Source organism: Pieris rapae, chromosome 13 (assembly GCF_905147795.1).
Source record: "Pieris rapae chromosome 13, ilPieRapa1.1, whole genome shotgun sequence".
NCBI lineage: Eukaryota > Metazoa > Arthropoda > Insecta > Lepidoptera > Pieridae > Pieris > Pieris rapae.
This window is the reverse complement of record NC_059521.1, coordinates 6671528-6697668: the sequence shown is the minus strand read 5'-3', so window position 1 is coordinate 6697668 and position 26141 is coordinate 6671528. Positions and strand designations below refer to the sequence as shown.

The following is a 26141-nucleotide window of genomic DNA, read 5'->3' as shown; positions in this document are numbered from 1 at the left end:
AAATTATTAGTTATTTATTTTATACTTCTTATATCTTATTTATTGGGAAGTTTTAGTGATGACTACTATGACTCCGTCCTTAGTAATATTACTATAGTTTACGTTTTGTGACAATATTTATTTATTCGTTAAATTCTTTTTATATTATAATTTGTTTGTCTCTCTGTATATCTATTCTTGTTTATAATTAAGTAACTGTACTATCGGAACACGAGTAACACGCTAGCTAATCATGTAGAAAAATTATCTTAAAAATTTCTTACGCGTTTTGGTATTGTTTAAATTTATCGATTCTAAAGTTTTGTACTCGACAGTTATAAAATATTTTTTTATACTTACGAATGAAAATACAGATTCTAGAATAACTATTAGACACAAAGTCCATGTCACTTTCAGATTCTATTTCTATTATAGTGCTTAATTTTAAATAACAGGAACTGCCAAATCTTTATCTACGATTTCAGATAGTTGAGTAAAAATAAATGATAAACGGACTAACCATAGACAATTTTCGAAATTCTTAAAAGTACCGTAAACGCATGAACGTGTTGTATTGCGCAACGGAACGCAGTTTCAGAGTTCATTGAACGCAAATTTCGGCGATCTCCCGTTACCGACACGTGACTCGAGTTGGTTTTACTTTTAAATTTGCAATTTAGTACCGCTATCGGATAATAGATGGTGCGGTCACGTTTACTAGATGCGTGTCTGGATTTTAAAGCGTTTATCGATTAATTTCGAGTAACGTTTTTGTATTTTATTAATTGGTTTAGTCAACGGAACAGTGATTTAATATTCTGTTAGATTTTTGCAGCTATAAATGATTACTTTATTTTCCACAATGACTCGTATTATTTAGTATATTATATCCTTTAATAAATATTTGATAGACTCGATACTTTTAGCTCAAAGCTAACGTAAGCTGTTGAAGAGCATATTCAAAACTGCGTCCCTCTGAAAGTCAGCTAACATTTTCGTATAAAACGCCCTACAAAGCTACATCAAACGACCTTGTGTAACGCCGCATAGCGTAGTCTATATACATATAATGTCTGTCTGCCTCACATGTACTAAGTGAAAAGAAAAGCTCTGGCCTAGTCTTGGTCTATATGTGACATTGAAACTGTTTTTTACAGACGATGTTTTGAAGAATTTGTTTGAAAGATATTTTTAAATAAATATAATTACAATAGCTCTGAAGGCCCATGTATAAAACTAAAGTCGAGTTCGTGAATACAAGAATAAAAGTTTTCTTTTGGATACTTCGAAATTTAACTTATTCAAGTATGTAGCATATTCTATATGATATATAAGGCAAAACTTAATTATTCGTATATTGATAATGTACATAATTCATAAAAGCTTAAATTTTTAATCTTAAATTAACGTTAGTTTTTGAAAATGTTTTGTCACTGCGTGTATGAGATACTAAATGAGACTATAATGAGAGTGAAAAAGATAATATATACCTACTGCATTTATTATATTTAAACTTTCTAATACTATCTATTCTCTCAATAATACAGAAAAATATTTTTTTCCCTATTTTTATTTGTTAATTAAAAACTTTTGATATGAATTCTGAGGATTTTTTAAAATGTTTTTCTGTGAACTTTTTATATAGAGAAAAGTTCACAGAAAAACATAAAAAAAATTCGGAAAACCAAACAGTCTCTATGGTACCATAGCAAAATGTTCCATGTTGGTATGTACTAAAAACGTAGGCTAAGTAAAATTACATTAAGAAGAAACAAAGTTGACTGAAAATTAGTAATATAATTTTAAAATGAATTTTAAATCGAATTAAATCGATCGCATTTGTGCTACGATAGTGTGTTTCTTTATAAATCCAGTCCAGTAATCCAGTAGTTAGATAAATAATTCTAGTCAACATACTACGTAATTCAAAAAGCTCTCACCATTCACATATGTATATCTACTACATATATCCTATAAAATCATAGTTCGTCGCATACGGGCGCATGGCAACACGATTTCATTACACCTCTTTGTCTCTTTCTCCCCTGCGTCACGGAACAGCCTTCCGATTCTATATAATTTGATCCCCACTCACATAGGGTTGCCACATGGATTTTAATAGCATTTAATAACTATAAGATTAACATCTGTGGTATTGCAGCAAGACAGGTCGTAACCATAAAATTGAATTAGAACTGTTTAAAGCTATTCGCTACCTACAACAAACTATACGGTAATATATGTGTGTACATTTGTGTGTAAAGTATGGACATCGCGCTAAATTAGTTCTGCCTTCAATTTTTGAAAATATTTATTCTTTGAGAAACAGAATAATTTTAATAATGATTAATAAATACACAGAAACTGTAATCTAAGGTCCACAATTTGTATATAAAGTCACGATCTACACTTGAGCGCTTTCAACAACGTCAATGGTGGAAGAAGTGAAAAACTATATAAGACATATAGATATTTAAACATAACATAAATAAACACAATGGAATAAAGCAAACATTCAGAAGTTCTACAGGCACTTACAAGACTTCTTGTACTGCAAGTAAATCTTTATTTTGCCACATTATTTTATATAGATATAGTTAAGTAGTTGTAACAACCCTAGCTGTATTTGTTGCTGAAATTCTAGCCCCGAAAAGGGCGATTTGTAATCCCCTCTCTTCATGTTAAAACAAATAATTGTCAATTACATACGGTTTTGATTGTGATATTAATACAACTTAATATCGTCACTATAACATATTATATTTAAAAAAAACTTTAAGAGTTTATAGACTATATACGCAAATTATACATTATTATTGTTTGTATTCGTGCTTCTACCACGGTCCCAAGGGCCGAGACGTATGTATCTACCTAACTAATAGTGAGACAAAAGATTGAATTGTTTGTTTGGATTCAATAAGCTCCAAAACTACGGGACTGATTTGAAAAATTGTTTCACGGTTATAGCCCTGCGTTACATCACATGTTTTCTGAAGTATTTACTATAATCCATAAGGCACGTATTTGTTTTCGCAACTGGTTTTTTTTTTGATGAACATTTTATCATTAATTCCAACCAGTGCCGGATTAAGCCAGTGCGGCGTCTAAGGCATTACGGTTTCCTCACGATGGTTTTCTTCACAGAACGAGCATGTGTTAAATGCGCATGTAAAAAGTCCATTGATGCACTTAGTGATGAGAGTCGCTCGCTGAACACCAATACTGCTCGATGTAACGCAACGAAGATATATTTTACTTCACCGTACGTATTAACAGCCGTATAGCTTAGGACTAAAAAACCGCGTGCCCAATGATTTTATATTGCTATTACAGAACAAATTATCTTAATGTGTCGTAAAGCCTATTTATATTTAATCTTTTGTCTATACTAATCATGCGACGAATTCTCTAATACCCAGTTTTATAGGAAAACCGCAAAGTGCGGCTACAAATTAAGTCTATTAATTTTGGAATCCTTAAAGGTTGATACAATACCTCGCCTCCACTTTTACTATGTTTAAAGTATATAATATCTTGACGAAGCCGCGTACAAATTATTTGAAGAGCCCAAAATTCGAATTGCATTCAATATACACATCAGATTAAGCCTAGTAGACTACAATTATTACTATTAAAATAAATTATACTTAAATGTACTAGCCGAACTGACAGTGTTTTTCGTACGTACAGACGTTTCGTCTTACATACAAAAAATGTAAGTAAATCATTCTTGTCTCCACTTGAACACCCAAATAAGTTCATCAAAATCTCTACATCCAGTATGGAGTTTAATTACGAACACGGGCACAGAAGATTTATATATACTAGCTGTTTATTTGCTGTAAAGATAAATAACCTTAATAGCGACTGCAGCGCCATCTGACGGCTGATTTGTGAATCTGAACCATCAAGGCCGCCACCGAAACGCATACAAAAAAAATTGATTCAAGTTGATCCAGCCGGTTAAGAGGAGATCAGTGACATACTCACGTATGGTAGAATTTTATATATAAAAATAATAAAATTTTATTTATTACTAAAATTATAATATTTAAAATAAACTAAACAGCTAGCTGACGGCGGCTTGCAACTCATTTGTATTAAATATTAAGTTTCTCATGTAAAAACAAATTATCAATGTAGAAAATTTGTAAATAACGAATACATTATGTTAAATATGAATCAAATAGAATCTTATCCCAGAATTTGAAATACTTAAAGACTAATGTAACTAAATTTGGTAAATGAAGAAGTGCGGAATTTTTGTAATTCTTCTTGAATATTAGGCTATAGAACCTTCTTTAAGGGTAAGAATGTCTATATCCGGTGGAAATTATCTGCTAAATTTTATAATTTAACTTCAGTATGGTCTAGGGAGTTCCTCCTTCTGAGGAGCCTAAGCCTAAAGATTCTCATTCATCAGTCATTCCCTTACAAACGAACCACGAATCTTAAAGCATCCTGGAATCACCCCTTCGTTGTTGTTATCCCCTGGTGCCGCACGGCATGATGGTTCATTCGTTTCTTGTAAAGGAAAAGTGGAATCACCATCTTCCATCTTCTTTAATTTAATATGGATTCATTTAAATATGATCTCCTGGCGTGCCTTCCATATAAACACCAAGGCGTTGCTGTAAAAAATGGACAAAATCATTTTGTCTTTTATTTGCGTGCTTGCCCTGCACTTTATACAAAATAACTTTTTTACTCTCGCCCAAGTTAATATAACGCGATCCTCGTTATAAGACTTAGAGTTATTTCTTTACACAGTTCTTAGATCCACCTCACCGAAAAATTTCCGGCTTAGCCGTTAAGGAAGAGATTATTTACAGAGATAGTTAATTATATAAAGATTGTTTAAGGGTTGTATTTTCTGAAAATAGTGTTTTGCTAACTACATCATGTACATTGGTGCCTTGACTTCTCTATATTAATAACCTGTTAAGCATATTTAAAAAAAAAGAATTTAGTGATAATATAAGCTATTAGTATGTCAAACTCAGGTAGGACACAATGTTTACAACTGGTCTTCCTTGTTTGGATTTTAGGGAGTTAGATCATAGTTACGCAATGAAAGAGACGGAGGGTCAGCATATAAAGTCCAGCTTATTATTAATTTATTTGTGCTTCAGCGTGAAACAAACAGACAGACTCATCCATGAGCTCCCGGTCCCGGTTATGCATCAATGGACTTTCTTTCTATGTGCGCATTTTAGATTCGCTCGAACGGTGAAGGAAAATATCGTGAAGATATCGGCATGTTTTAGAGCTATATAGTCGACGGCTTGTGTCAAGTGCCTATTCAATTGAAAATGCTAAAAAAAAATATGCAAGTATTTTTATTATTTTTTTGTCGATATTAAACGATCAAAATTCAATTAATTTACTGCCGTAAACACCAAAGAATATATAAATATATATTTTATGTTCACATATGTTAGGAATATTTTACGCCTTCAATAGGTATTTGATTATATTGCGAGATACACTGGAACACAGCTATACGGACAGGTATAGCATCCTTATTTGGTGAAAACTTAACTTCACAACCGTATGCAACTGATTGAAATAACAATAAGATTGTATTAAACCTTATTTTCAATGTAGATCAAGGCCAGTTTTTTTGCGCTCAGTACTTAGATAATACTAGGACCCTACATAAATTTGATTATATGCTTTTTCGTCATTGCCGAACGATCGAAGCCGTTTGAAAGAGATGCACTAATTGAGTGAGAGAGAGAGGGAAGAGGTGGCGTCGCGCATGCGTAGGCACGTGTCCACGAAATGCTACGGTTGTACGTGAGGCCGGCTTGTGGAGATGTATCTGGGGATATGTGCTACGAGTTGCTTGTAAACTATAACAGCGTATTGTATAACTGAATTGTGGAACTTGTACGTTGAAATCTTCAGTGTTCGACTTTTGATTAAATAATATATTATTCGCCAATGATAAAAGTTTAAAGATACATATGATATGAAAATGTATGCCTACTCGTGAATAGATTAATAGTTTTACAAAAGCCATTAAGATATCCCAATAAATTTGATTATGCTACTTTTTCAACAAGATTGCATATATAACATTAACATTTAAAATATAAATATCAATAAGTGCAATAGATATTATTATTGTAAAATTTTGAGGTTATGCGCATCAGTAAGTTTTTTAAATAAGCCGTGCGCACACCACCTGCAAAATATCGCGAGATCAATACACGGAAGTGTTGTACGTGTGTAGAAGGCTGCGCGTCGTAGCGCTACGGCTCGTAGGCCTCACAGTGGCTAAGAGCGAGCGGCCGCCGCGTCCGCGGTCTCGATCCCAAATATAGGACACTGTGTCAATGTGTCCCTAGAACAAAACAAACGCGCTCACAGCGCTAATGTGACACATAGTGCCTCAAGAAACAAACACTGCCAATATCAAGCCACGCACAAAATTATCAAAAATAAGGCTATTGACCCCTGACCTAGTTACGTTGCAACTGCGCGCACTGCAGCCGCCAAGGACGTGATAACTGTGTTCATTAGTTTATCTGTGTAATTTAGTATCTAAAAGACTGAATGCGATGGCGGGGAATAACTTAGAGGGGCAGCTGACGCATGTGATACAGCATCATGTCACCCAGCCGAGCGCCGACGCTCAGGTCAGCGTGCACCAGGTCCAGACGCCTTCGGGTAGCGGGAAGCGGCATCAGATCATTATTGACATCAAACAGGACATTGATATGGACGAGCTGTCCACTCGCTCGTTGGCTGAGAGTGTCATGGAGACGCTGGGGGCGCGATCGGCGGCCGTTTACATCGACAATTCCCACGTACAAGGAGAGACTGACATGGAATCCTTGACGACGGTGAACGTGATCGTAGCGAACGATTTGAGTCAGACGTTGAGTCCTAAGCGTGATGCTGAAGAGGAGAGTCAGCCACCGGAGAGTTCGGGAGTTTTGCCCGGGAACAGGATAGCCGTGGACAGGATAGTAGAGATGACGGCTACATCCAACGAGAATGCGTCAACCAGCATGTCTATAACCACGGCCTCTACGACAACTGCGTCAGGTAAATCGCATCGATCAATTATTTTTAGATTAATGGCGACAAATGCTGGCTATGTGCGTCAAACTTAAATTTGTTTAGCAAGCTAAGGCTAATGCTAGAAATACTTTTAGTTGCTGTAAATAATATATAGATGGTATGAAACACAATTTCATTATTATCAATAATAATAATTATACTTATATTAAAGTAACAAAATGGAGGCTGCTAACCCGAGAAATAGCATTAAAGGACCCTTCTTTTACTTCAAGTTAATTTGTATAAAGTATTCATTGCTCCTGAAGAATTCCTCAAAATTGATATACAACGAATATCTCCTAATGTTTTGTGGATTCTATACCTTCGTAGTTATCGAGATAAAAATAAAACCTGTTTAGGTCTTGGCCTCAGATTTCTGCGTCTATTTTACGATCATGAAGGTGTCTCTGCCTGACATACCGACGCCGACGATTGGTTGGGTCTAAATTAAGCCGGTTTCCACACGATGTTTTCCTACAGCGTTCGAGCGATGTTAAATGCGCCGCAAAAAGTCCATTGGTGCACAGCCGGGGCTCGAACCTACGAACTCAGCGATCATAGTCTCATGCTGAAGCCACGCCATGCATGAAGGCTAACACTGCTCTTTCAGTTATCAAAATAAGCATTACCGACCGATTATTACCGATAACGTTAAATATTAGCGAACTGACGACACCATTTAAAACCAATCTCTACATTTTTCTAGACGCGGTCACCAAACCATTCACGCGCAATTATATTTTTACAATGTTATTGTTAAATATTTGTTACATTTCCACGTTATTATAAATATCTACTTAGGCTATGTTTGTTTTGAGGAAACAAAGATACTTTACTTTAGACACAACTAATATTCCATTATTTTCTTAGCGATTTAGACATTAAGGCATTAAAGGTCTTATATAAATGAACGATGCGATAAAAATACGACATAAATAAACACCAATACAAATCCCGAATTTGTATTGGTGTTTATTTATGTCGTATTTTTTTATTTTATTTATTTATTTATGCCTAACTGTTAAAATAACTCACCAATATCTATTAATTAATTTATCTACCTTCATACGAAAACCTATGACAATAATTGAAGTTTTTGAACTTTAAAAATAGTATAATAATAAAGTAGAGATAACGGTTATATATGTAACAGAATTATTCATTTTCTAATAAAAAACTGGGAGCAAACATTAGGCAGGCACTGATAATAAGCGATATCGGCCATAGACACTCACATTGCCAGGTACTAGAGCGTTGCCGGCTTTTTAAGAATTGGTACGCTCTTTTCTCATTTCTTTCCAAAAATGTATAAATGTCTTTGTAAAAAATCAGTCAGAAGAACGAATCGTAGATACCTCTTTTTATGGATATAGTACCTGGATGGCCGAGCTTTGCTCGGTATTTGTTTTATTTTTTATAAATTGTGTTTTTTGGAAATTAAATTTAAGTAAAAATTACATACTAATAAAATTATGATATATGAATAATATTTATAATGTCATTTTATTCTGTCGATGCTCTTATCGATAAAATAACATTTTCTAGAAATGATTCCTAGCTAGATCGATTTATCGCCCCCGAAACCCGTATACAAAATTTCATGAAAATCGTTGGAGCCGATTTCGAGATTCCAAATATATATATATATATATATATATATAGGTATATAAGAACTTGCGGATCCGACAGACGTTGTCCTGTCTACACGTCTTTAATTTCAAAATTTCAATTTTTAATAAGCCATTTTGATGAAAATTATTATTCAAATGTTATGACAATATCTAACGATCCAGCACATGGTCACACACGATATAACACAATGATAACAAAACATTTTTTAAATTTCGGGACAGACTAAAATTAAAATTCGAATATTATTTAAAATTTGACACTGCGATGGTAGCGCTGTCTGTCGGATCCAATGTGAAACATTCCAAAATCAACAACAACTAATAAATTGAAAATTAATTAAAAAAACATTGTCCAGCGGACAAAATTGTGAATCTAAACCATTCCCAGATCCCCTTGAACGCACACAAAAAATTTCGTCTAAATCGGTCCAGTCGTTTAGGAGGAGTTCAGTCACATACACACGCACACAAGAAATATATATATTAAGATTGCTCGTTTAAAGATAAAATGACTACAACCCTTGAATGGATGTAAGTAAATATAAGGATAACAAAATAATATTTTAAATGAATTTTCTACGAGGTAGGGTTTCAGGTAGTTCATTGTTGGTCTCACGGGATAACTCAGTAAAAATAGCTAACCTAGTTTAGCCTGGAATAATGAATCAATACTTTTGTTTCAGTTGTATCTATACAATAGTTGCGTAACGCGTATAGCACGTAGGTTGAGGTTTGATTACCGGTAAAACAATAATCAGATCGCTCAGTAATAAAAATACAAAACATGTAAATTGTAAAGAGAATATGTTATATATTGTACTAGTGTGGCATAACGTAGACACTTATATATAGACAATATAGACTATATATATAGTAACTTACTGGCATGTTGCTGGTGGGATTCAAATCGATGCTTCGGAGTAAATAGTTAATACATATCTCTTCGGACAAATCGATAAACGAATGAAAATTGTCATGGTATTTATTAGCTCAGAGCCGTATTCCAAAACTGTAATATTAAATTGACTTTTTGACATTGCCAAACTTCATCAGTACCCCAAGCTATATTTATGCTGAAGAAACCTTTCAAAAAGCGGGCCTAAACTTCACGCAATTATAACTTTATTGAAATTGTTAATGAGATATTAATAAAAGAATATTTTATAAAGCCTTTTTCCATAATATACGGTTAGAATAAACTTTATTTCTCATATGAATTAATTTATATTACTATTGTATCATAATAATGTTTGTCACTAAAACAAACTACTAAATAAGTTTCATCAGTTAATTGGCGCCACCTGTTGGCGAAGAGATAAAAATATAAATATACTCTTGCAACATCAACTTGAACCTACTAAATGGATGCAATGTTGGTGTTTGATTGCAATAAACTTTCTTAATATTAAAATTTTTAAAAATTGCTAGTGGTGTCTTATGTATTATTATTTACAGGTCTATACTCTATTTATTATCATTATATGCTGCTTTCTATCCATAAAAAAATGATGAATTACAATATCTTCTTTTACGAGTCTATGTAGGTAGGTATTTTATACAGCTTGTTTAAAGTATTCCACACTATCGCATTTTAATGAATACTTACGATTACATTATTGTATAATATTTGTCATTACCGATAAACACAAATTACTGATAGGTAAAGTACACTTATCATTGACCCATATAGAAAGCACTACAAAACTAAAAATAATCTCGCGCCTAAAACTAAAAAGCGCCATCTGTTATGCAGTAGCAATAACATTTTTAATGTACCGTTTCGAACCGCTAGTGACACAGTTTTAGGTCAGCTGATGTGATGTTTCGTACTTTTATGTGTGTTTGTATCCGGGATGCTGCAGTTAGGGCTTATAAACCAGTTTTTAGCAGATACATTTGATTCGTGGCGTATCCACCTATATACTAATAATAATAATAACGCCCGTTTAATTTCCAATCGTGTCAAAAAAGATAATATACAGCTTATATTTTTTTGCATTGTATACATTATTTTATTTATCTTGTATCCTATATCTTAGCTAAATTTAGTATCGTCGATCGGAACTCCTTCCCGGATAAAGGCCTCCTAAAGCTTTTTCCAACTGACTCTGTCCATTGCTTTCTTTCTCAATTCGCTGCCTGTTATACTAAAGATGTATGAAATATATAATTTATGTTTAGTTATAGGTGTATCAAAGAAGATATTGAAACAGTTTTATTGTTTGAATAGATCTTAATATGGAATATGAAATGTTGAAAGACTTGAGTAGGTATACAATGTTCGACGGGCAAGTGCAATTAACTATCTACGGAATTAACTTTTTGGTATTACATGTCTTCCATATAATTTAATTAACTAATTAAAATGTATCTAATTTTATATGTAAATGTATAAGATAACAATAAAACATGATAATCCTAAATTTTATTTTTATTATTTTTCAGGTAAGTGATGAACACTCCAGTATATTTTTTATTGCAGGTAAGTTATATTTAAACAATTTAAAACCTTGGCTGGAGGCACTGTTTCCATGGGAACACGTTAATATATATCCAATTTCTTTTTTTGCAGCCTATTATTTTGTTAAGAGATCAGTGGAAATGCATAAAAACCTATTTTTAACTATTGTAAATTTTATACAGGGCATTTTATTTCTAACTCGCAACACTTCAGTTCGAAATTTTTGTTAATTAATGAATATTTTAATTCAGATAGTATAAGATTTTTTTATTAAGATACAGTGAAACTTAATAAAAAGGTGTAATATGCATAACACGACATTCTACTCTGAGAAAGGTCTGGCACGGCGCCAATCTAAACGAATCCGGTAAAGAACCAAAAAACAAAGTTTGCAATAAACATTATAAAAAAAGTATTTTTTCAATATAATATAAACAAAAGTTAAATATACTCATGTAGTACATAATAGCTATATTTTAATATAAATGTATTATAATACATCGTAAGGTTATCGTAAGTAACCATTTATAATATAGAGTGACTAATATATTATTTATGTAAGACTCATTTTGATGGTTAATTCACGACTTGAAAGCTTATTTTGTCGATACAGCTCTATAAATATATATGTAAATCTTAATAATAGTGAACGATATCTTCGCATCGTGAAAAAATTGTAGACAATTATCGGAGCGTAGCAGTGACGTAGCATCTTGATACTACGAAAGTGCTACGTGTCTGATTTTTATGACGAGGTTAAGTTCCCGGCTTGTAAGTTCATCAGATGCGCTTAAGTCGTGTTTAGGACTTTTCAGCATGGAACTACTTGCATGGACTTTCCACTACGACTAATACTTGCATTGTTTTTGAATAGAGTATATAACACACTACACTTTATTTATACAGAACCATAATAAATTTAAGGATTATGTATAAATTATAATTTAACACTTATCTAATGAAATTCGATACTAAAATATACTGACTATTTTAGTTATACCGAATTTCATTGCATATGCAAAAATATTTTGCGACAGTAACAAAAATTTGTCAGCAAATATTATAATTTTACTATTGATTGATTATAAAATCGGTTTTGGAATTTACGTGTATACCAAAAATATTGTTGGAATTAAATATTAATTATTTTAGAAAATGTTGATACCTTACTGCGGCCAAATTTAAAGTTTTGATCATAAAATAATAATAATTCTCATATGTTCACAAAAAACATGATCATTGACCCAACTATTTCAAAGTTAGAAATAAAACATGTATTTTTGAAATGATTAAATCGATTATTTGCTACAATAAGATTAAATTCTAAAGTTAAAAAATTGTTTTTTTGATATATGTATGTATATATTTATTCCATTTGAACATTTGCCATTTGATTTCCTCTTTCCTGTTATATGTAATATTAATAATAAAAAAACTGTATTCATAAGAAATAGGTTGTGACAAAATTAATAAACCGCTAGTGACTAGCTAGACTAGTCCCTAGTGAAGTCCCTATATAATGAAAAACTCAGATAGGTGTATCAAAGTTTCATAACCCTTACATTTTCCAAAACGAATCGTTATTAGTTTTCTTGGCAGCATACTCTATATCTCTGCCAAGTTTTAGAGTGAAAACATTAAAACAGTAAAACCACATAAAAGTATGCATTTTTCTATAATTTGTCACATTAAGTGGTTTTCCTTAAGCATTGGGAATTTGTGCTAGGTCATCAGAATTTTATAGAACATATCCAATGACTATATACGGAGCTCTCTATACGGATTTGGACGAAGAATTGAATGCATTGTATTACGTCAATCTTTCCACAAGTACACACACATACATACTTACTTAACAGATTTTACCTTTTAGACTTTGTTAATCATTGATTTTAATACATTATTTGACTGTAGGTCGCACTTTATCCTTGCCTTCATAGTTCTGCGTATTAGATTAGAAAATGTGTTGTACTATATATCATGCAAGGTCAAAAAGTAGTCTAGTAGACAAGTCTTATCATAGTAAGATACTATTTATTTTTGCCTAATTAATTATTTACTAGTAATGAAAGTATTTCTGAGTTAATTCGACTTTGGGTCCTTGAAAAGTGAGTACTAATTCTTAAAAGGCCTGCAACGCACTTGCGAGCCTTCTGACAATGTGACTATCCGTCCCGCTCTTGTGTATTTTTTTTTATAATCTATTTTGCTGTCCCAAAGCGGTGATTGTAGAAGGTTCTTTCAGGCACCTTGTGATATCCATGATATACGCCAATAGATTAGGTTTTTTAGTTCATTTTTACATACTTTATCGTTCGTTCACACCGCTGATAAATTATCTGTGATATTATGATATGTTATCGTGTGAAATTAGGGCAGTGTATGTTTACTGTCTTACTTTTAATTTGGAGATCTTACGCACTTGAGTTGCTTCGTTGTTTTAAGAATCGAATTTCTGTATTAATGTCTAATTAATTATTAGACATTATACATTAATACAGCTTTATAATTGTCAACCCATACTTAATAGGTACGGATATAAAGTTAAAAATTGTATTTGTACTTTTATTAAGACCATTACAGTGGGACGAAAAAAGAAAGAACTACCACCAGAAACCTGGGACGATGGAATAAAAGAGATAGGGGAAAGATTGAAAAGTAGTAGCGAAGATGAGAGACAATTTTTTCAAGCCTTCACTCTGTACATTATTGTAACATTTTTCCCTTGGCGTTGCGGAAAGATTTGTGGAAACTTTGCATCTTCTACTGAATTGACCATGGAGAGTGTTCAGAGAAGTTGTTTGTTAATACCTGCAGCTAAGTTTCATCATCGGACGTCGAGGCAGAATACGAAATTCCACTCATATTACCTAGACGTCTGTCGTTCCCCAACTAAGCGCTTTTAAGGCAGTTTTTGCGTATCAGCACTATTTAGAACCTGGCCACTGAAATATTTCCAAACCAGTTATATTTAGGGTCCATCAATTTGGCCTTTAAAATAAAATGCGTTTATTTTGGAACATAAGATCATCATGGTATCATTTATTCCACGTCATTAAATTCGAACCTGTTGGCATCCCTACTCATCGGCAAAAAAGACAGAGGGTCTTGGCTGAGAGAAAAAGCCGGCGTAAAAAACTCTTGGTACTGTTTTTTAAAAAAAGCAAATCATCAAACAATTCTACAATATTTACAACAAATAGAGCAAATTAATTAGACTTTAGACTATGTAGTTTAGACTATGTATATTCCTCTGTTATGGATTCTAGAGCTGTCACCACTAGACTAATGCTTGTAATACATTGAGTCCTCAACAAACGTTTTTGCTACTCTTGCAGTTGTGTTCCAATATTCAATGAATAATAATATTTCCGCACTTAAGCAGATGCTAGTTTTATATCTTACACAGGAAGAATACGAGATACAATTTGGGATGCTTTGTTGTAATCTGGTTTCGTTTTTCAAGAGAATTCTTTCAAAATGACCCTTACCCTCTGCTGACCAGTCAACCCGGTTCCTGTTCAATGGACTTTACATGTCCTGTCATTTGGGGATTCACAAAGGGTTAAATTTGCGAAAAAATATGAGGGGACCATGTTTTTTTTAGAATTGTATTGATTTTGAAAACCAAAAAGTTTAGATTGCTTTTATTGAGTTGCTTTTGTTTTTTTACACTTAAGCACATTATATTAATATTATTAACAAGTATTTTTTTAAGTTAGCATAAGTGTGAAGATAACCTTTTCGGTAATTTAAATTGAGTGTATTTTGAAGCTTTAAAAAAAAACAAACATTTCTAACGCGTTTGAGTAATGTAAGTGACGGTTTAACATGTTCGGTTCTAATTAGACAGCGTTTAGAAGCTAAATTGTCTCTGACAATTTTAGGTTAGCAATGATTGATGTTGGTGTCAACTAAATCAACACCTGCTTGGCTTTATAAAAATTAAAAGTAAAAGTAAGCGTTCGATCCTATATATCGTATTTCATTGCTAGAACTCTTCAAATTATTGTGGCCAGTACCTTCACAGTCCTGCTTTGTATGACTGTCGACCATTCGCCTGCGCTTACAAAATTCAGTTTGAGCTGCAGAACGCGCGCGCGCGGCCGCCCCGCGCCGAAATTCAAATTTGGAACCCGAAAATTGACAACTTTGGCAATTGTATCGTAACTTTTTAATTTTTTTGCAAGTGGCCAGTGATTTTTGACTTTGTGTGTTTCGAACGGATTGTACCAAATGCATTGCGTTGGATGTGAGTAATAGTATTAAGATTGTTCGTCCGTTAAGGGTTTCGTAACTTGAGTTTATGGTAATTGTAAACGAGTGTAATAAAAATAAAATGTAAGTTACAAAATTTATGCGCTATTATTTAGCGCCAACTTAAGGCTGCGTTCACTGGATTTTTGAAGCTGGAATAATAATTACCCGTATATTAATTATTTTATCTATCACGAAACTTGCAATTTATCAAGGTCCCGTGTTGCATGAGATGTATTGCATAGTGTGGGAGCGAGATGGCGTTAGCGGCGACCTTCTGTTCGTAAGAGAGGTCCGATGTTGGGAAATTATTGGGAAATAATTTTTCTCTTTCGGCATCGAAGGGCGTTTTTTACCATGTTTTTGACTTTTTTTTAATTGCTCTAATACTAGGTTAAGGTTGAAGAGATTTTTCGTTGTCACTATGTTATTGACGAATGGTTAAATAAGATTTGTATTTATAAAAGAGTCGCTGAAAAGATTTTTTATATTTTCATAAGCTGTTAAAATGCTATGTAAAATTTATATAATAGATAACAGAGATTATTTAGTAAGGACCAATATAATTAAGATGTAGGCATTCTAACGTTTTATAAAATACTTTTAAATGGTGAAAGCTTAAAGATTTCATCGCAAAAAAATAGTTTCTCTTTTCCTGTTACGACTGTCCTTTCTATTTCGACAGAGCCAAAAGTATACAAATATATGTATATTTGTACATTTAGACTTTTTTATAATGTCTTTGTAAAAGGAGAAAAGTTTTCACGGACGTCACATCGTCGAATCGTACCTAGAACTATTTACTGAATATGTAATAGAAAATTTTGATGAAACGTCATCAAAATTTCCAAACAATAACCCGTAGAAGGTAAAATTACCAAACAGTTTTTATTAACAGCCATTAACATTAGTTTAAATTAACCAAAAGTATTACCATATAAATTAAAATAGCCTTCATAATTTCGTAACTTTTCAATTTAGCCAAATATAAATCCGAAAGTACAAATCAAAAAGAATTAACGACAATGTTTGAATTTAGTACAAAACAAAACTACCAAATATAAGGATGAATTCAGTTATTAAAACATGTCAGAAAAACATGAAAAAAGATGCTGTAAAGCACGCGACATAATATATCGGATAAATTTAAAATTATGTTAAATAATTATAAATAATACATGGCTTCAATCCGGTAAAAAACGATTTTCTTTAAATGTGTAAAAGCTATGTTAATAAAAGACAATACTATGAAAAATATTGTTTTTTTAATTTTATAAGCCTTTATTGCTGACATCCAGTATAATATACTGACACTTATTTAAGGTACATAAAAAAAACTTAATTCTAATACTAAATACAACTTAATCTAATACAGCACTTGACCCGTTTTGGGTAATCAGCGTGTCCTGTGACACAGAGGCCTTTTCCAGCTTCTTCCATTCTTTTCTAATTTTTTTTTCTTCTTGTCCAAGTTGTACATCCTATTCTCTTTATATCGTCATAAAGGAAAAAGGTTTAGATCATCTTAAATAAAAAATACTCGCTAAATTTTATCTGTTGGACGTAGATAGAACATCGGTTTGGACAATGAAAAACAAAAGAGAAACCCAAAATCCAAACGTCAATCGTCAATACCCAAAAGCCTCGCATCCGCCTTTTGCTTTTAGCATATCTCTTATAATGTGTAATAATAATTATGGCATCGATCAAAAAGGCTCTCTCCAACTTTCACACAAGATTTTTGGCTGTAGCAACTTTCACTAGCGACGCCGGCGCAAGGCACGAGCGTTTCCAGTTTGTGACGCCTTTGTTTTGTTTATTCGGTTATTTAAATTGCATACTTCTCCGCTGGCTTGGCGGCCCAAAAAGTGTCTTGGACTCCGCTCAATGTTCTGTACCACCTCCATCCTCCTCTTTCACAGTTAGCGTACAAGCCTTATAGTATATTTTTCAATTGCATTAACAATTTTTATCTAAGGTTTTAGCAGGAATTATTAAAAAAAAATTATTATGAATAAAATTAAACTCTGTAAAGACAGCAATTGTCGTTCTAGTCATGGTTTAATCTGTGAACTACTATCACCATTAACGAAAGTTTATCTTTATCATTTCGATTAGTGTTGCCCAAAATCGGTCTTGGTCTTGCAGTCTTGGTCTTGTTCTTGCATTTTTGCAAGACCAATACCAATACCAAGACCGCCTTATCGTAGCAAGACCAATACCAAGACTGAAGCCTGCAAGACTTGAACAAGACAATACTTGAGCCTGCAATACTCTTGCGTCTTGCAGTTAGGACAAACTGAGATTTGGGCGTTATCAAATTTTCAACTTTATCACTAGAGAAATAAGGTTGATTGGGAAAATGTGACGTTCTGCGAATAAACTGTTGGTCGGTCGGTGTATTATATAACTACATATTTGATAATTTACCGACAAAGACGCCGCGGTTTGCAACAAGTGTATCACAGCATTTGACACGCTGTCTCGATAGTGGGTGATTTAAACAAATTTGAAACGTGGAAAAACTCCAAATATGAGCGACGTCATATTGCTTTACGCATTTGGTTTTAAAATCACACATTTCCAAAAATCGAGATTTGCAGTGTCGCTTTATCAACTTCTATCGTATCTACTCTAGTAGCTAGTAACCTCCATAAAAACAGCAGGCAACGTATAGTTCCAATAAAAAAGGAACATAATAAACAATATTATTTGCATAATTATCTACACTTTATTTTTGCGTAGGCACAAAACCTATTTGATTTTGATTCTGATACTTCTGTTTTTTAATCTTTCAAAGATTTATTCTATCTATCAAAGAATGCCGCATTTTTCTTTGTCGGTCTTCGGCTTGTGTGCTTATAAATATGAGTTTTTATTTCAATTTCAGTCATTTCTAATTGAGTTTCGCTTCGAGTCTATCTTATTTATTATTCTCGCCCATTTACCTAGCTAGGTACTCTAAATTCTTATTGCTTTCGGAGTGAATGTTTATAATTTGACATGAGTGACGAATAAATAGCAATAGGCTAATAGGTATTTGCAAGTCTTGCGAGACTTGCGAGACTCTTGCTGCAAGATCAAGACCAAGACCAAGACTGAGAGCGCAATACCAATACCAAGATCAAGACCAGGTATATTGACGCAAGACCAATACCAAGACTGGTCTAAGTCTCGTCTTGGTCTTGCATTTGGGCAACACTAATTTCGATTCTGTCATAAATTTAATAACGTATCAAAATATACTGCAGACAAAGTCAGACCCTACTAACACTTCGTTCTAATTAAAGCTTAATTGTTTTGTCGGCTTTATTAAATCGTTCTCGCTTCAGCTTATTGCTTATACAGAAACCACCAAAACATTTGAATGTGTGAGTGAGCGGCCGCGACGTAACATTGCGTAATGCAGCGCTCGCACGCACTGCAGAATGCTGATTTGTCAAACTATTTATAGATATAGCGGCGCACCCGGCTTCTCTTGATATCAATGTGATGCCCACCCGGTCACCTATTAATATTTACGACAGGCGGTTATCAATATAATTTAAACTACGACCATTTTAACAACCGATGTCTATTTGAACGTAATTTCGCACTGGAGTTCTATAATTTATGTATTCAAGGTCATTATTGTCTATTCTAACCATAAAATCAAGTTTTTATATATCTTCTGTGCATGTGTTTGTAATTAAACACCTAAGCGGCTGTACAGACTTTGATGATTTCAGTATTTAAGACGTGTGGACAGGACGTTTGTGGGGTCCGCAAGTATGTATATAAGACTTACGCTTACTTTAAAATAGACTTTAAATGGATAAATACTTACACGAACTTGTCAACGTTTAAGTAATATGTGCACTTAAAAAGTTATGTACATTTAATCTGTGCCTGTATATATGTACTTTCAATCTTGTATCAATACAGAGTTTGATTAGCTTTATAATTGAGAAATTAGGCAGTTTCACGCTATCTTTTTACTTTGTAAATTCAAAATAAAAATGGTAAATTGATAAAATTAAATAAAAATATCTTCTATACGGTATGTTATAAATAACAAAAAAGAAGAGCTCATTATAGGAAAAAGAGGGAAAAAAGGCTTTCATTAAGACCAACGCCGAGATCTCGTAATTAAAACATCCCTATTACAACCTTGTAATATTTTACGTCCTTACATAACCTTTGACACATTTTCCGAATACTTAAACTTCAGTCAACGAAATACAGTGCAATCTTTGGAAAATAAGCAAATGTCAAATCCAAATTTGATTTTCGGACATTTTGTATCTATCTGTTCTACGACAATGTAAGTGCTTTCATTTGAGAAAATAATTATAAGTATATTTATGTAAAAGGTTCTTATATTTAGTTTTGTGTTAGGGCCTCAATATTTAACAGAATAAAAGTTTATTTTCCGGAAACATCGGAAACATCAGTCAGTCGTAAAAATATCGAAGAAACTTAAACAATGCACTTAAATCGAATCATAGAACGCAGATGCAATATTCAATAATCAAACAATGGAGGTGCCTGACAAAACACCTAGTTAGATACAGCCTAGCAACTAAAGTACCTAGGGAACATCAAAGTGAATGACATAATAGAACGGCGTTCATAGCTATATGTATACTGCAGCTCCATACAGCGAGAAAGAAAAGTACCGTTTAGTTCATACCACGAAGCACGGGGATCGATGCCGAGCCTGCGCACTACGCGCCTTCCCCCACCTCCCCACTCAAACTGAAATGCATCGCGATTGCACTCAGTGCATGTGAGAACGCCTCTGAAAAAATCCAACACTAAAATCAAAAAAAATCCATACTATGTGCTCCCAGTGTGACGCTATCTAACTCGGTGGCATCTTCAAGACCAGAACGAGCAAACGAACTATGAAGAAGAAAAAACGGATCGCGATTCAAATAAATAAAAATAAAATAAACCACAAGCCGCACCTAGACAATATAACACATTTATTCCGCTAATTCCGATGAATTTATACTCGATATTTAATATAATAATCACAACAGAAATAGTTAATCAAATAAATAGTTACACGTTATCTTCCCGAGCAAAAACCTTATAAAAACGAAAATTTTAGACTGATATTTAAATCCGAATAACGTAGTAAAATTTAAACAAATTATAGTATTTACATTAGTTGAGAATTTGAGAAAGTTTATATAGAAATGTATTTATAAATATAGTGATAATCGCAATAATTACAAATCTAAAACCGGGGATCAGTGCGTAGCCTTAAGTATTATAGCGGACGAACGATTTTGAGACTAGATTCATTACAGTGTATAAAAATGGATGAGCGGTTCTGAGTGGAATGAATAAATTGTGATCGTGAGTTGGTCCGTTGGACCCATTATGTTGAACATGTTTGATATGTGGAACTCGGTCAACACCAAGCTGGAGGCCCAGAGCAATGTGCAGCAGAGCCAGCAGCCGCACACTTCAGGTGGGAGCATTAAAGGTAATTTCATATTAAATCTCGATTCGACGTCGACGACTCTACGTGAACTTCTTCTCTTGCAAAACTGACGGACTTTCCTAAATTCGATTTCACAAAATTCCGTGACTGGGCTTTCTATCTCTTTTCTTTGACTCTGATCCGGGTGACATTTGACATTTAACTTCTAATATTGACTTTCTTCTAGGACTCGACGTCGAATTAATTAGTAGTAGTAGACAGCGATATAATATGTGCACGACTTGGGAGACTTCGGGAAAAATGTACTAACTTCATTCATTGCATTCAATAGGAACATATTTTATTAAATCGAACCACAAAAGTTAGTCAGTCTAAATTTCACTGGACGTAACATAAAAGGCATAAATTCAATTAGAAGCAATTAAGATTCGATTTTTAAATTGCAAATACTGAATCCAAGTAACTTAGCGAGGAGATATCTGATAAAAAATGTTTCCAGAATCATGTCATAATTTCCACAGAAAGTTATTCCATATTTAAATCGAAGTGAAACGCTTTGACATTTCACTAAACGAAGCCGCCTTGAATTCCATTTTCAAACCTCATGACTTATTCCCTTTCCGGCACTGGCTGAAAGTATTCATCCATTTTAAAAACGTTCCGTTTTGACTTTGTATCAAAAGAGATTTTTGTCTTTGAATACTAATGATACATTTGTTATAATTACTTTATATACACTCAACGTGTCATCGTGAAGGAAAATAAAAGAAGGTAACAAACATGTTATACATTAATTGTTCGCTGTTGGGCTTTCCGTGCGTTTTGGTCATGATTAAACCTATAGAAATTGCTTTGAGTATAACGAGATAGCGTGGGCGAAATCACATAAAAATCTCATATAGAAAGTTCGTTTCCGGTATATTAATACATAATTGTTTCTTATTTTATTGCGTAAGAAAGAAAGTCGCCAATTAAAATTCGGTAACTCCATCTTTCGTGCTTGCGTAATTCAGGCTTTTCACACTTGGTATTTTTAATACGACTGTCTCAGACACGATATTAAACGAATAATGATTACAAATAAAAATAATTTCTTGTTCTTATTAAAAAGAAAGCTGCATTGTTAAGAAACAAATAAACAATTCCCCGTTTAATTATGACCCACCAGTCACCCTTATATTAGAATCATCAAAGTATATTCATAATTCAATCTAAATTTAAAAAAAAACAACAAATACTATAAAACAGAACAGCCACATAACCTACTTCAAAAATCGAACAAAGGCTCCGCAAACAAAAAGATTTTTCAAAATAAAACATTGCTGTAACTGTAATCGTATTACCGTAAGGGTATTATCTGTTAACTGGTCATTGACATGTCAGCTATTCTATATAACCGTACAAGAGTTACCTACTAACTGCCGCTCCATTTAAAAGTTATTTAAAAAATCCTATTGTTCTTCTTATTCTATAAATGCCTGTAAAATTTATTTTATGCCAGTTGTATTTGGATTTACATAAAATTAAAAATAAAATACCGAGTATAATAAAATCATTTTTTTAGGAAGATGTGATTTCACAACTTTAGGGGTAAAACATTAATTTAGCTTTCACTTAATTGTTTATTTACTTTAATAACACTATTGTACATACCCAGGTAGTATAACACACTATTGAACCGCTATAGTACATTAGGTTAAACATTATAATCTGTGGATGATCGGGCCTACGCATTAGCTTTCACTCTGTCAGCATTCAAAAAATTTTGCGTAAAAATAACTTTCATTTGCAAATGCATTCCACAGGAATCGTTACCTTTTACTTTCTTTAATCAATAAACGATAAGTATTAAATATAATTGACATAAAACTTTCACAGAGTAAAAATAAAAGGACAACGTATGCCATTTAACGCAAGAAAGCAAACGTGATCCGGTTTAACGTGAGTAGTTGCGTAACGAATAAGGATACGCAACGGAACTGTATCGTTGATTCTTATAATCATCACCCGGCTTATACACATTACAATGCATGTTAGTAGCCTGCAAGTGTCTGCATAATAGTTAATGCGAAGTCATAGAACTCAATTATCAAATGTTAATGTTAATATTCTTATTCAATTTCTAGCAATTTCTCAAAATATAAAGTACTGTAGAATTTTTTAAATTTAAATTCAGAATACAAAATTATGCACAGATTATAGTCGAAGTATGAGAAGACGAAACTAATAAGAAATATTATCTGTTTTAAGTTATTGAGAAATTTTAATAGTATTTTTAATATTAAATATATGTAATTAAAAATGAATCACTTCATTATTTTGTGATATATTAATTATGTGGTAATAATACCTAGCGTATAACTGCTAACAAAACATGTTTATTGCAAAATAGACATATATTATATAATCTGTTTTATCGCAAAAGTGCAATACATATCGAATTACATACGTATTCTCGTAAACAATATCGCGTAATTTAGATTCCAGTGTAGAGATGCCGTAAGTAGTATACTATACTAATAACCAACAATGTTAGGATATTTGGAACTGTATATTTTTTTTTAAATTTATTCCTTGAACATTGAAGAATGAATTATCGAGCGAATAACTGAAAAGTATATAAAATGAATTTAGGTAGGCTTTTAATTCGGAAAAGCTATAAATTCTGTATGAGGTACAAAAGCAAAGTTGGTATGTAGCTACTAAAAAGCTAGGCAAAAAATAATATGAAGGCGTAAGAAAGTTCGCTTGTAAGTTAAATCAAAAAGTTATTCAGTGTAATAAAAAACGCATAAAAAATAAAATAGTTAGTTAGTTAGTTAGTTTAATAGTTTGTGTGAAAACTAAACAAAAGCTAGCTCGCTTACAATTAGAAGTACCAGGAACGCATATTCTTAGAAGAGCACTAACCTAAATTAGGATGCGGCTATCTACAACTAGTTTATTATGTAGAGTCAGCTTATTTAGCATTTTCTCTTTGTATGGACGTATTTTATATCCTTAGCAAATTTCCATTATGATGTTACATAATTCAATTACAAGTTTTACAATAAATTGTGATTTGAGGCTCCCTTTATTTCGTTATGTTCACATAAATGAAATCAAACATTTAAAATAAATCAGAGTTTTATTACTAAATGTGTTTTTTAGGACATATGTATTATTAATAAATCATTTTATAAAGAAAATTATTCTTCATAAAAATTTAGTTATTAACCTTGGGAGGAATTCTGCTTCGTAATAATTAAAATAAGAACTTAAAATATTCCCGGTATTTATTTTAATGTGTCGAAATTCTGAAGTTAAATGAAAATCTAACACTCGCAAGTACTAGGTGACTAGGAGAGCATGACATATGACAGCTAGCACTAAGTCTAAACGCAAGAAAAAGTTGCCTGGCCAAGACCCATTTAGCTGGTACTTCGATGCGCGCTCGCCTCGTCTTGGTACTTGCAACCTTCGTAGTTTATTGACATCTGTTTATCGCCGTTTTAGATATTTTTAAGGTCGTCCTCTTATTTAGATAAAATGCTAGTTTTATGTTTGTTGTAGGCACAAATTTTTAAGTGGTTTAATAAAAAATAATTTTCTCGATTATAAAAGGGCCTTTACAAAAATAATGTTACACATACATGGTTTTATGTTTGTTTTAGGCACTCATTTTAAAGCGGTTTAATGAAAAATAGTTTTACGGAATTACAAAAAGGCACTACTTCTAATAAAAATTTGGGTATGAACAGTTTGCTGAAATTATTTATATGATAAATGTGGCTTTAACACGTAAATTTACATCGTTCATTAACTAGTCAAGGTTCAGGGGCCAAACTGATGAAAAATTACATAATTTTAGTTTTGATGTTAAACGCAGAGCTAGCCTAGTACATTAAAGTCATATTACATACTTTCCTTTTTTACATCATATTTGATATTTTTCTGTTAGTCGGAATATTAGAGATCAATAAATTAAAAAATGTTTCAAAAGTTTAGTTTTAGAAATTAAACTATCAAGTGCATTAAAGCGCAGTATCACGTATCTATGTGCATGCGTAACATACTCGAGTACGTACGAGTAGTTCGACTAGCGACTGATAATATGATAATGTTAGGCTCATGTGTGCGTGCGCCTGCGCTGCTGGAGCGTTTACTACTGAACCGGTACTAGGTTACTGATTATTTGTGCTAAATCAAAGATAAGGCTGAAGAAATATTGGAAAAACATTTTAAAAACATCTGTTTCTCTTTCATCTTACTCGTTGCATAATTATATATTTCGTCACAATTTCTAAGAGAATGTCTACCAGATTCTAAAGTTTTTAAATTATGTAGATTAATATTATGACAGCGGAAGTGAGTTTTCTTTGTTTTTTAAGGTAATAAAGAAAATTATTCATCTTAGACAGTATATGATCTTAGAAATAAATAGAATCGATGATAAAAGATATATAATTTAATTAAAATTCAATTAGATGCTCATAACAAAAAATGACGTGTTTTACAAAGCAATTATGTTTTAAATTAACAGTACGGAATAACGAATAAGTGATTAAATATTGTATTTCTTGGATAATCATTTAAACTAAACTCACTAAACTTTAAAAATATTGTTTCAAGCTCATTTGTTACATTCATATAAATGCAGCTAGTTAGTTAAGCTTAGAGTATTAACAAAATCATACTGGCGTCAGTCGACTCGCCCTTTCAAACAGCCTCCTAGAGCTAATATATTCGTGCGTGCTGGCTCACATGCTCTGTGACGTCATACATTGTAGAGTCTAATGCAAGAAGGGATAGAAGGATATTTCGAGAAACGGCAAAAGGGCTTGGTTATAACTTGAATAAAACAACTATTAGCTACCTTTAACAAGTTCTCCGTACTTGTATCGTAGAATTTAATGTTATCCAAGGTCCGATGTTTTTATGTCCGATATTTAGTTAAGCATGTTAAAACATTTGCGAACTGTGTCTTAGTGTCCGCCCCATTTCTTTTTAATTTTGATTTTTAACCTATCAAAAGAGTATTTATCATCATAGAGAATGCAAAAGGTATACTTATTTAGCAAAAAAATTATGTCCTTATAATGTGTGTCCCTGGGCGGCTTAACATAAGCTGGGACGGGATTTCTACCAAAAATAATAATCCGATGTTTCTTGTAATATGACTGTTTAGATTTAGATTTATTTAATTTTACTATTAAGCATATCAATGTAAAGTATATCGCTTATAAGTTTAGTTAATTGTCACTAAACCAATTTCCGCCCAATTGTTGTAAACGAAGTGAAACTCGACCTTAGACGGATGTCGAAACCC

General features: G+C 32.7%; 1 protein-coding gene across 8 annotated transcripts in view; it reads left to right on the top strand.

The window, feature by feature from the left end:
- LOC111004234 (probable nuclear hormone receptor HR3) overlaps positions 1-26141 on the top strand; it is an 81302-nt gene that overhangs the window by 4252 nt on the left and 50909 nt on the right. For 2 of the 8 annotated variants that reach the window (XM_045630669.1, XM_045630675.1), the window contains exon 1: positions 6531-7035. The exons of 1 other annotated variant lie outside the window; for it this stretch is intronic. In XM_045630669.1, coding sequence (XP_045486625.1) covers positions 6546-7035 — 490 coding nt within the window. In that variant the 5' untranslated portion in view covers positions 6531-6545. Of the gene's footprint in view, positions 1-6530; positions 7036-15186; positions 15395-20696; positions 20876-26141 lie in introns of those variants that run through there. 5 more of the 8 variants (XM_045630673.1, XM_045630672.1, XM_022275163.2 and 2 more) reach the window with 5 other exon arrangements.